General features: G+C 41.5%; 1 protein-coding gene and 1 long non-coding RNA gene across 4 annotated transcripts in view; one reads left to right on the forward strand and one right to left on the reverse strand.

Moving 5' to 3' along the window:
* Window positions 1-5,135, reverse strand: part of UBE3C (ubiquitin protein ligase E3C) — a 73,930-nt gene extending 68,795 nt beyond the window's left edge. For 2 of the 3 annotated variants that reach the window (XM_034401681.3, XM_034401680.3), the window contains exon 1: window positions 4,532-5,135. In XM_034401681.3, the coding sequence (XP_034257572.1) occupies window positions 4,532-4,597 (66 nt within the window). In that variant the 5' untranslated portion in view covers window positions 4,598-5,135. The remainder of the gene's footprint in view (window positions 1-4,531) is intronic. The other variant, XM_087893059.1, reaches the window with a different exon arrangement.
* On the forward strand, window positions 5,062-11,771 carry LOC117654821 (uncharacterized). The gene is made up of 3 exons (XR_004588408.3): window positions 5,062-5,157; window positions 6,049-6,124; window positions 11,690-11,771. It is a non-coding gene; the product is annotated as an uncharacterized LOC117654821 (long non-coding RNA).
* The last annotated feature ends 475 nt before the right edge of the window (window positions 11,772-12,246 follow it).

Genomic DNA, 12,246 nt, shown 5'->3' on the forward strand with positions numbered 1-12,246 from the left:
AATAAAGGAAGAATTTTTATTCCTGAAGTGCATGTATGTCCTTAGAGAATTTTTTTGAGAGAAAAAAATCAGCATAAAATTATCATTTCCCTACTCCACACATGGACCACCTACATTTGTGGGATTCTGTTCAATACAATTCTGAATTCAAACCAGTCTTCTCTGCTGAACTTTACACTCTTCCTACAGTTTTCATTACAGGAAAAAGACACAGAAAATATTTCATGGTTTTTAACATCTAGACCAAATGCATTTGGGATGCTGCATTAAGACACATTTGAAATACTATTCAAATTTTTAAAGAACGGGAGGGAGATTTGACTGCACTGTTTATTATAATATTATTTGATCACATAATCATACCACTACTGGTAAGACTCAATAGAAACAGTATTTTATCAACAAGGGATACTCAGTAGAATTTGTTTAGACTTCCAAGCAGCCTATACGCACTTTAGATATTAACCAGAAACTGATAAACTGTTGTGGTGAAATTCAAATTTTTATTTCTCTTTTGGAAAGGTGTTACAGTATTGTAATTTTTTTTTTCAAAAAACCTTGCCACTAAGTACTAGATTGGGAAATCAAAAAACACCAGGAAAGATGGCAATGGCAAATTGTCAAGAAATATGTGTGACTTGTCAAAGAAATAACTCAGCACTGAGTTCAATCTGAAGATGTCTTTTTGTTCACATAGAACAGGGGTGTCAAACTCAATTTCATTGAAGGGCACATCAGGGGTGACCGTGGCCAGCGTGGGTGTGGCCAGATCAACATCACTCGTAGGGTGGCGCCTGTGGTGGCCTGAGTGCTCTGCTGGCAAAAATGGGCTCCTGAGCTCCGTTTTCGTCTGCGATAGCCTCCTGCAATCCTTTGCCAGCGAAAATGCAGCCCTGTTTTTACTGGCAGAGGCACCACGGGCCGGTCCTTCACTGTTTCTAGGGCGGCCCTGCGGGCCAGATGTAAGCACCTCGTGGGCCAGATGTGGGCCCCAGACCTTGAGTTTAACACTCCTGACACAGAGCCACAAGCCTACTGCTTGAAAGCATGTGGTCAAGGAGTCAATTGAAAGCATGTAGTCAAGCTTTCCTATTTTACTCTAGGGTCAACATCATGGCCTTCCAGCCATTCATAACAGTGCTATGAGCCATAACTCAAATACTACTACATACTGCAAGCTGCCCATTTATAGCTAATCAAATCAAATCTTTATGATGGTCAGCATATGGTTTATTTTTTGTCTACACAGTGAAATTTTGTCATCCCATGAATTATTTCAAGTGAAAATGGGCCACTCCCATTAGTCTGAGATTGTAAAAAACACACTGAATGAGAATTGAACTGGAATAGAAAAAAAAACTAGTATCACTCATAACTATTAATCTACTATATCGCAGCAGAAGCTTCCCTTTTGTTTATTTTTTAAAGATTGTCCTTTAATCCATGGATCCTCAACCCCGGGGCTGCAGCCAGTTGGGAACTGGGCTGCACAAGTGGCGGGCAAGCATGTGAGAGCACGAAGCTGCATTTGTGAAAGTGTCACAGGTACACACAAAACCATTCCTTCTCCCCTCCGCCTATGGCACCGGCAGTCCACAGAGCCAGAAAGGTTGGGGGCCGCTGCTTTATTTAATCAATTTTTGTAGTTATTGTATTGTCTGAGCTCCAAATGGAAGTAGTCCTTAACCCACTTTCTATCAAACCAAAAAGGACACTGCAGGAAGCTTTAAGCCACTCACAGCAAATACAAGTGCTAGGAATGCTGGCACATCCTCACTCTTAATATACCTTGGGAACATTGCCACTACCAACTGAATAGTTGAGAAAGTCTTCCCTTAAAAAGTACCTTCTGAGTCACATTATTTTACAATATCATCAATCTACACATCTTGATATTGATCTCAGCCACACCAAAATATTATGATGACATGTTTTAGCAGCAACAGTATCAATGTTAGCTTGTTTCATGTCATACAATAATGGTTATGGTCATTTCATTATTTCCAAACAAACTGAAATACAGGTAGTCCTCGATAACAACAGTTCATTTAATGACTGCTGTAAGCACTGAAAAAAGTGACTCATGACCATTTTTTCACACAACTATTGTGGCATTCCCATGGTCAGGTGATCAAAATTCAAACACATGGCAACTGGTTCATATTTATGACAGTTACAGTATCTCAGAGTCATATTATCACTTTTTGCAACCTTTTAAAAAGCAAAGGCAATGGAGAAGCCAGATTCACTTCACAACCAGGTTACTAACTTAACTTCAGCATCGACTTCCGAGTCTCTCTTCCACCTTTTTCTTTCTTTTTCCCCTTTTCCCCTACGTTTTCTTTTTCCTTTTTCCCTTCCCCTAGTTCCAATTATTTTTTTTATTTTCCTTTGTATTTTATATTCTGATAAACTAATGAAATGTTGATACAACTAATTTAACAACTTCAATGATTCACATAATATCTGTGGCAAGAAAGGTCGTTAAGTGGGGGGAAATTCACTTAACAAATCTTGCTTAGCAACAAAAATTTTGGGCGCAATCGTGGTCATAAGGACTACCTGTATGCATCAATGGCAAAAGCAATTGTACAATTCACCTGCCAACCAAAACCAGGATAGATTCAAATCTATCTAATTTGTACCCTAGGACTATCATTAAGTGTTGTACCTTATGATTCTTGATGAACGTATCTTTTATGTACACTGAGAGCATATGCATCAAGACAAATTCCTTGTGTATCCAATCACATTTGGCTAATAAAAAAATTATATTCTCTTTTTTCCACAAACATTAATCCAGAAAGACACTGTGAGAATCCAAAAGCAACGTTTAAAAATCTTGTTTATTAATATAAATACTTCAATTTGTTTGGGTTCTTTATATTTAATGTTAGTTACATTTTTTCATTGTGCTCTTAGTTAGTGGAACTTGCAGATCATTTGCATTTTCAGCTCTCAGAATAGTGTCCCTATAGTGCAAGTTATTTTCTTCAGTTTTTAAAACCATCATCTTCTTCCAATGCAATTGGTTCCATTCCTCAATGGATATTCAGTATTTAGGTTAAATAAACAAGAGAATGAAATACAATCCCATTTCACTCCTTTGCTGACCAGAACCAGTCTCAACAGTTTCTGTTTGGATTGACCCATGTATATATTTTGTATGCTAATTATGCCTGAGCACTTTTTCGAGAAACCAGCATTATCTTTTAGTATGACTGTATTTAGAACTGATGACAAACACATAAATCCACCAAATGTAAATAAAGGATGTTATACCACTTTTTTACATACTGATTTATTCTCATTCCACATAATATCTGACTGGTTTGATAAGGATGAAAGGCTTTTTAGGTATTAGAGGTCAGTAGTAAATCATGGTCCATAATTTAGAGGAATTATTACATAATGCATTTCTAATGGATATCTGGTTCATGAAAATGTGATTTCACAACACTGCACTGAAGGTAATATTTACCCCAATTTCATTATACCTTTAATTTGTATACATATTATACAAACCCTATTAAAACAGACTATACAGTGTCAATTTTAGGTGTTGATGGGTATATATGAGATATGTGATCAGTTTACATAAACCAATATAGAACAATTGAATTTGTATTGTATCTATTCTTTCCTATAGATAACAATCATATAAGTAATATTCTCCACATGGACAGGAAAATGTTTACATTACCACCATTCAAAACAGAAGCCAGATTTTAAACAAGTTTCAACTGTGTCAAAGCTGAACCACAATATTTAAACACAATGCAGATGACAGGCAATCTTGGTGCTCTTAATAGAATCCAGAATTTCAACATCCTCCATTGTCTGTTGCCCAACAAGCAGTGCTTTTCAACTTCAGCCAAGTTTGAGATCCCTACACTTCAACTCCCAGAATTCCCCAGACAGCATAGTGAGTAGGAGATTTTGGGAGATGAAGCCCAGGCATTTTATAGTCATCAAAGCTGAGAGAGGAACAAGACATTTAGGAACCAAGTGCTTAAAAAGTCAACTTGTCTAACCACTCTCCCCACCTCCACCATCCCATCAACATCCCCCTGTCCACCTCCAATAACCCAAAACATCTCCAAATACTCCATTCTCCCAGAATCCTGAGCAAAGCCCTTGGCTGACCAGGTTTTAAGCCCACCCAGTGAAGGGACTCTTTTCTAATATAGATCCAAGTATCACAAGGCCTGTTTCCCCGCCGGTGCACCACAGAGGAAGGTTGGGGGGGGGAGGAAACACAGGGCATGGCAGCTCCCAAAAGGGCCCCGACCCAGCCTGGAGAGGCGATATCCCCCCATTCGCCAAGCCTTTCCCGGGGTCAGCTCAGCGCCTTCTCCTCCGACCCAAGCTTTCTCGGGGGTCCGCCTTTCCCCGAAGTGGAAATCACCTCCGGAGAGAGGAGAGGCGAAGGGGAGCGGGGTGGGGGGGTTGGTGGTGGTCCGGGAAGCCTCCCACCCCCCCACACCCACCCCTAGAAGCCTGAGTCACGCCGGCCTTTCGCGAGGCCTACCTTCTTGCTGGCTCCGCCGAGAGAGACCTTGGGCCTGGTCTTGAAATCCCCTTCGAAGCTGAACATGGTGCCCGGCCGCTTAGCCGCCCATCCGGAGCTCGGCCCGGCCTCCTCAGCCGGACGGGGCGAAGAAGAAGAAGAAGAAGAGCCGAGGAGATGACCTGACCTGACCTGGCTGGAAAGCACCACCGACGGCCAGCCTCGCTTAGGTCCACCACCACTACCTCCTCCTCCTCCTCCTCTTCCCCCAACAAGCCCGAAGGGCTCTTTCTTCGCCCCACTTCCCGGCTTCCTCTCGGGGCTTCCAGGCCTCAGCGGTGGCCCGCGATTGGAAGGCTGACGCGATTGAAAGGGGTGGGGGGGGTGGGGGTGGGAAGCGAATCACCCGGCTCCTCAAAGAAGATGGCCGCCGACTGCAGTTAGCACGGCGCGCGCCCACCTGCTCTGCGCGTGCGCGTGTGTTGTCTGTCTCCTGTCCGTCAGTCCCGTCCCCTCATCTCTCCCCACAACCTGACGAAAGGGCCGCCGCCGCCGCCGCCGCCGCCGCCGCTCGCTCCGCCTGTCGGATCGGAGGAAGAGCGACGGGGAGGCGGATTTGGAAGGCGGGGCTGAGGCAGAATCTTCTGGTGGGCCGCCCCCCTCGCTTGGACGTAGAATAGAATAGAATAGAATAGAATAGAATAGAATAGAATAGAATAGAATAGAATAGAATAGAACAGTCAATGGTGAAATTCAAAATTTTTTACTGTTGGTTCTGTGGGTGTGGCTTGGTGGGCGTGGCAGGGGAAGGATACTACAAAATCTCCATTCCCATCCCACTCGGGGGCCAGCCAGAGGTGGTATTTGTCACAAACTACTCAAAATTTCCGCTACCGGTTCTCCAGAACTTGTCAGAACCTGCTGGATTTCACCCCTGAATTGGAGTGGGGTGGGGTGGACTGGACTGGACTGGAGTGGAGTGGAGAGTTGAATTGGAATGGAATGGAATTGAATTGAATTGAATTGAATTGAATTGAATTGAATTGAATTGAATTGAATACTTTATTGGCCCACTGTGATTGGACACACAAGGAATTTGTCTTTGGTGCATATGCTCTCAGTGTACATAAAAAGAGAAGATACAGTCGTCAAGAATCATAAGGTACAACACTTAATTTGGCAAAGGCGAATGGGCTACCCAACGCTCTATACCTCATTTAAAAGAAAAAAAAAGACCTTCTCAAAGGGGAGTCTGATTTTGCATCGCTTCTTTCTGGCAACAATCACACATTGCCTTCCCGCAAAGCCACACCTTGGTTCGAAATTGTGGTGAGATCGGGGCTTTCTGAACAAAAGCAGTTTTAAAATTGGCTCGCCTTCGGCTTTGATTGAAATTATGACAGGTTGGGGTCTGTGTGTGTTTGTGTTGTATTTAATACACCTTATATTTGTCCACCTTCTGTTTGTGTAGTTTAACCTAAAATTAATTTAACCTAGGTTAAATTAATCTTAGTTTAATTCAACATGGCTCTTTTCAGGTTGCCATAATGTGATGGGAGTGGATTGAAACTGCACACCTGGAGGACAACACATGAAGATGCGAAGTTTTAGAAGGTGTTAAAATGAAGTGATATTTCAATTACATGTGATGCTTTAAATTTAGAAGAAACAGAGCATAATTAAAATTATTACTGTATTTCATCTATAAAATGTAGATTATTCTTTAGCATCACGGCAAAGCACCCTGTTATTAACACAGCTGCCTGCAATTTACTGCTGGTTCGAATCTCTCCAAGGCTCAAGGTTGACTCAGCCTTCCATCCTTTCTAAGGTAGGTTAAATGAGGACCCAGTTTGTGGGGGCAATAAGCTGACTTTGTATAAATATACAAAAGAATGAAGGCTATTGCTTAACGCACTGTAAGCCGCCCTGAGTCTCCGGAGAAGGGCGGCATATAAATCAAATTAAAAAAAAAAAAAAAAATGGCAGCGCCTAGCTGACTTGCTCAATCTCCAATAGCTATGCAAATTAATAAAAAACAGGGAGTGAGGAGAGATCTCCAAGTGGCCCAATTTGCACTTTTCACTGCAAGATATGCTAAAATTATTGCTCTTGTCTAGAGGCCTTCAAAGAAGTGAAAAATTCACTTTATGGGGCAGCCAGTTCCGTTGGCTGACAGTTCTTAAGCCAAGAAATTCTTTCCATTCTCTAAAGTTTTAAACTATTATTTTTGTTCTTGCCTCAATTCCACCCGTAGATGACAAGAGAATTTCCCTCCATCCTCTGTTTGAGATACTTGCTGTCATCTTTGTCTTCCACCTTATCTTCTGCAGGCTAAACATTGTCCCTTTAATCATTCATCATAATGAATTGCACACAATTTTATGACCTTTTTGCCACAGTTGTTAAGTGAATCACTGCAATTGTTAAGTGAATCCAGCTTCACCCATTTATTTCCTCAGAAGCTAACTGAGAAGGTCCCAAATAGTAATCATATGACCGGGAACACTGCAGCTATCCAAAATATGTAAATAAAATTTGCCAAGAACCAAATTTTGATCATATGATCATGGGGCTTCTATGATGATCATTAGTGCAAGGACAAGTTATAAAGTCATTTTTTCAGTGTCATTGTAACTTTGAGCAGTTGCTAGACAAATGATTGTATGTTAGCTTTCTAACAAAAGAAGTTTTCATCCTGCAGTAAAACTGATTTGGATTGATGACAATAATTATGTCCATGTTGACAAAGCACGCAGAGTTGAAATCAAGTAAAAAGCAAAAGTTGTATATATTAGACCAGTCATAATTTAAACTGTAAAGAGAATTGGATTCTGTTAGCTAAAGATTTAATCTTTAATTTTCTTCCATTGTTATCAAATATATTTTTAAAATTGCAAAATTTGTTCTGGTCTCTGGGTCTATGGCTGTAAATAAAATAAAATAAAATTGCAAGAAAATCTAGGCTGAGCAATTCCTTTTATGCCGCTATTAATTTATCTGACAAATTTTTATGAGATCAGCTGATCAATGAGGCTTTGAGCTTAGCACAATCCTTCATTAATGCTAAACCATAGTTTAACAGTGTGGGCAAGACTAAGTATCTGTTCACAGATGAAGAGGCCCAGTGCAGAATAAAAACACTTCTAAGTTTGGTCAATGGTTTTGGGAAAATATAGGAGGTATATGTAGTCTAACAACTGGCTGCTTAGCAACCATTCAAGCTTAGAATGGACCATTCCAGGTAGTTCAAAGTTCCAACAGCCAGACCTCTCCCTCACAGTCACATGATTACATTTTGGGCACTTGGCTACCATCTTCCAAAACCATTTTTGGTGGGTTTTTTGCTGGTTCCTGGCGTTTACTTCTGGTTTCCAGAAAAAAAACCACCCATTGGGTATAATGGATTCATCTGACAATTGATATATTTGCTTTACTGACTACAGAGTTTGTTTAACGACTGCAGCATTCGCTTAACAACCACTGTAAACATCACAAAATCAGCGTTGGACTTGTAGTAACCCACTTAACAATTGCTATAGTTTACAACCATAATCCCAGGCTCAACTATAGGCAGATAAGATACCATCAGTCACTGAACTCCTTACCCCGTCCTCTAATCTCAATCCCTTTTTATCATCCCTTTTGCTAAATTTAGTGGATGCCTGGAAAGGTGACAAAATCTGAAGTTATTTATCCTGATGAGTGACTGCCAAGACAGAGGAAGGGAGGAAAAACTTTCTGCTGCTTCTTTGCCTTGAGGAGCTGAAGAAAGCTGACTCCCTTTCAAACCCAGCTGGGATTCCTCTAAAGGCAGACAAGCAGCAAAAAAAGACGCAACTTCTGCTGAATTGCAGTAAATTTAGCAAATGAAGGTGGGTAAAAGGGATAGAGAGAGAAGAAGGCAGAAGCAGAGGGTTTCAGCACCTAATGGGGGGGGGAGAGAAGAAAAATTAATAGGTCTGTCCCACCTACCCTTCCCCGCCCCCCCCCCTTTTTTTTCTTTTCTTTATTGAAGAAATATGGCTTTCTCCTGGAGTGGGGTTAAGCAAAGAAAGGTTTTGGGAACCTTGTGCTGAAGCTGCTTCATTTCTTTGCATGCAGGTGGCTGGCTTCCCAAAAGCCTAGGAAGATTCTGGAGAGATTTTCAGTCTCCAGAAGGCCAGCTGACCAGGGCAGGGGCCCAGCCCACAGATGGGGCCTCATTGGCCAAGCCCAAAGATTTATTTGGAAGCTTCTCTGGCATTGGAATGCAGCACTAGGCCCTAATCCAGCTGAGCTCTTACTCCCTGTGGGCTGTTTCTGCCTTTGCAAACATTTTGCTACCTGTCTGCTTCAGTGGTGGATTGCTACCAGTTTGCCCCGGTTTCGGTGAACCAGTAGCAGCGGTGATGGGAGGCTCCACCCACCCACCTGAACATCATCAAATACGCTCTGCGCATGCACAGAAGTGGTGCTCGCAAGCGAACCAGTAGCAAAGATAAGTGAAACCACTACTGGTCTGCTTCCTTTATTGACCCAGCTGGGTGGTGGGCCTCATAGGGCCTACCTCATGCATGGGTTACCCCATTCATGCTTAACAACCTAATACAGGTAACCCTCAACTCAACGACCACAATTGAGTCCAAAATTTCTGTTTTTAAGTGCGATATTTGTTAAGTGAGTTTTCCCTCGTTTTACAACTTTTCGTGCAACAGTTGTTAAGTGAATCACTTCAAGTGGTTCAGTCAGCAACACAGTTGTTAAGTGAATCTGGCTTCTCCATTGACTTGGCCTGTCGGAAGATCACAAAAGGCAGTCACATGACCCCAGGAGCACTGCAACCATCATAAATATGAGTCAGTGGCCAAGCGTCTGAATTTTGATCACATGACCATGGGGATGCTGCAATGCTCATAAGTGTGAAAAAGATCATAAGTCACTTTTTTCAATGCTGTTGTAACTTTGAACAGTCACTAAATTAACTCTTGGAAGTGGAGGGCTATCTGTAGTGGCATCAGGGAGAGCAGGGGTATGGGTCGTTAAGCAAGGCTGTCTCAGTAATTGTCACCCCTTGCAATCATAATGGGCAAGATCCATTGCAGTTATAGGTTTAGAATAGAATAACAGATTTGGAAGGGACATTGGAGGTCTTCTAGTCCAACCCCCTCCTTAGGCCATTTCAGACAAATGGTTGTCCAATCTCTTCTTAAGAACTTGGAGTGTTGGAGCATTCACAACTAGGTGGCTCTGTGGCTAAAATGCTGAGCTTGTCGATCAGAAAGGTTGGTGGTTCGAATCACCAGTATAGGTCTGCATTTTTTTTTATTTTTTTTTTGAATTTGTATACCGCCCTTCTCCCTGAGGACTCAGGGCGGTGAACAGCCAAATAAAAACATGAAATACAAAATGCATGAGCAGGGGGTTGGACTAGATGACCTCCAAGGTCCCTTCCAACTCTGTTACTGTTATTTCTGGGGGCGGGTTGTTCCACCGATTATTCTAACTGTCAGGAATTTTCTCCTTAGTTCTAAGTTGCTTCTTTCGTGGATTAGTTTCCACCCATTGCTTCTTGTCCTGCCCTCAGGTGCTTTGGAGAATAACTTTTCTCCCTCTTCTTTGTGGCAGCCCCTGAGATATTGGAACACTGCTATCATGTCACCCCTAGTCCTTCTTTTCTTCAAACTAGACATACCCAATTCCAGCAACCATTCCTTATATGTTTTTTATTATTATTATTATTATTATTATTATTATTATTATTATTATTATTATTATTATTTGATTTATATGCTGCCCTTCTCCGGAGACTCAGGGCGGCTTACAATGCGCTAAGCAATAGCCTTCATCCTTTTGTATATTTATACAAAGTCAGCTTATTGCCCCCACAAACTGGGTCCTCAGTTTTAACCTCCAGTGCCCAATTATCTTTGTTGATCTTCTCTGCACTCTTTTCAGAGTCTCAACAGCTTTTTGACATCGTGGCAACCAAACCAAACTGGATGCAGGATTCCAAGTGTGGCCTTACCAAAGCATTATAAAGTGGTATCAACACTTCACGTGATCTTGATTTTATCCCTCTGTTAATGAAGCCTAGGGTTGCATTACCTTTTTTGGCAGCTGCAGCACACGGCTGGCTCATGTTTAAATGATTGTACACTAGGACTCTGTGTACACTAAGATCCCTCTCACAGTTACTACTATTGAGTGAGGTTGAGGAACCACATGTACAGTCATAAGTTAAAGACTATCTGTATTGCATTCAAATGACAACATTAGTGGACTCTATTAATGTATTGTCCTGAACTGTTTCCTTATTTTGTGGTATTTTTAGAACTGAAGTGAGAATTGGACAGGGGTGAAATCCAGCAGGTTCTGACAGGTTCTGGAGAACTGGTAACGGAAATTTTGAGTAGTTCAGAAAATTGGCAAATATCACCTCTGACTGGTCCCAGAGTGGGGTGGGAATGGAGTTTTTGCAATATCCTTCCCCCAGGAATAGGGAGGGAATGGGGATTTTGCAGTATCCTTCCCCTGCCATGCCCACCAAGCCACACCACGCCCACCAAGCCACGCCCACAGAACCGGTAGTAAAAAAAATTGGATTTCATCACTGGAATTGGAGCATATGACCCAAATTCAGGCTATTATCACGGAAGTTAAAATTTGGGGAGATCTGTGGTTTTGCACTTTGAAGGATGCAGACTTAATTGTATCCTTTCATTAATAATTCCCATAAGCCTTTTAGCTGAATGTCACGTACATGATTAAGTGCATTCAGAACAGAGATCTCCAAAGTTGTAGAGTTATTTGGGGCGGTATTGGTGCATCAGATAAATTAATACCGATAATTGGGTCAAACGAATGCGATGCTGTGGTTTCCACAAAAGGGTTTAGATGATTGATTGCCATTAATGTTAATTAATTGAATTTAATTAATGAGTCCTTTAGGCTCATTTACCATGTTCACTCAAAAAAACCCCGAAGGCTTACAAACCAGAAAAAGGGGCATTTTGTTTAATTTCTCCTTTGTTTTGTTTATTTGCATCCTAGCTTGGACGTTTAGATAAAACTAAAACGTGTGTGAATTGATCCATTTAGATAAACTGATTTTATGAGCTGCTCATTCCTTTTGGGGTAACCATAACTTGTTTTATTATAGCCATCTTCATGAATTCTTCCTTGTTGATTTATTTTCAGATTTCGTACCAGGGTTGGGGATAGAGCCAAACAGGTGCGTCTTCAAGAAGAGAGGGGCAAAAAAGTCAAGATCGGAGTCAGAACTATACAATCAAAACTCACCTTTTATGCAGATACCCTGGAGCCATATTTAATCATAACCTACGCAACGTAGAGTTTAGGGCTTCACAATATAAAGGGGTGGGGGGTCCTTGAAATTTGGAAAATTTCACATATGATGATCTCCACATAGAAGCCTTCATCTATGGTTCAGATTACCATCATTCATTAACTAAAATATGCTTGTTTCCAGGGGTGAAATGCTCCCGGTTCGGACCGGATCGCCTGATTCGGTAGCGATGAAGGTGGGTGGTTCAGAGAACCAGTAGCAATAATTCTTGTCCCTCACCCCTTGGCCAGCTGAGCCGCACAATCATCAGAGGCTTTTTTTTTTATTTTTAAAAGCATTTTTTCTACAACCTCTTTGGCCGAAAAAAATGCTTTTAAAAGTAAAAAAAAAAAGCCTCTGATGATTGCAGCTCAGCTGGGATCATCAGAGGCTTTTAAAAGCATTTTTT

This window comes from Pantherophis guttatus, chromosome 4, assembly GCF_059756535.1.
Source record: "Pantherophis guttatus breed Tessera chromosome 4, ASM5975653v1, whole genome shotgun sequence".
In the NCBI taxonomy this organism is placed as follows: domain Eukaryota; kingdom Metazoa; phylum Chordata; class Lepidosauria; order Squamata; family Colubridae; genus Pantherophis; species Pantherophis guttatus.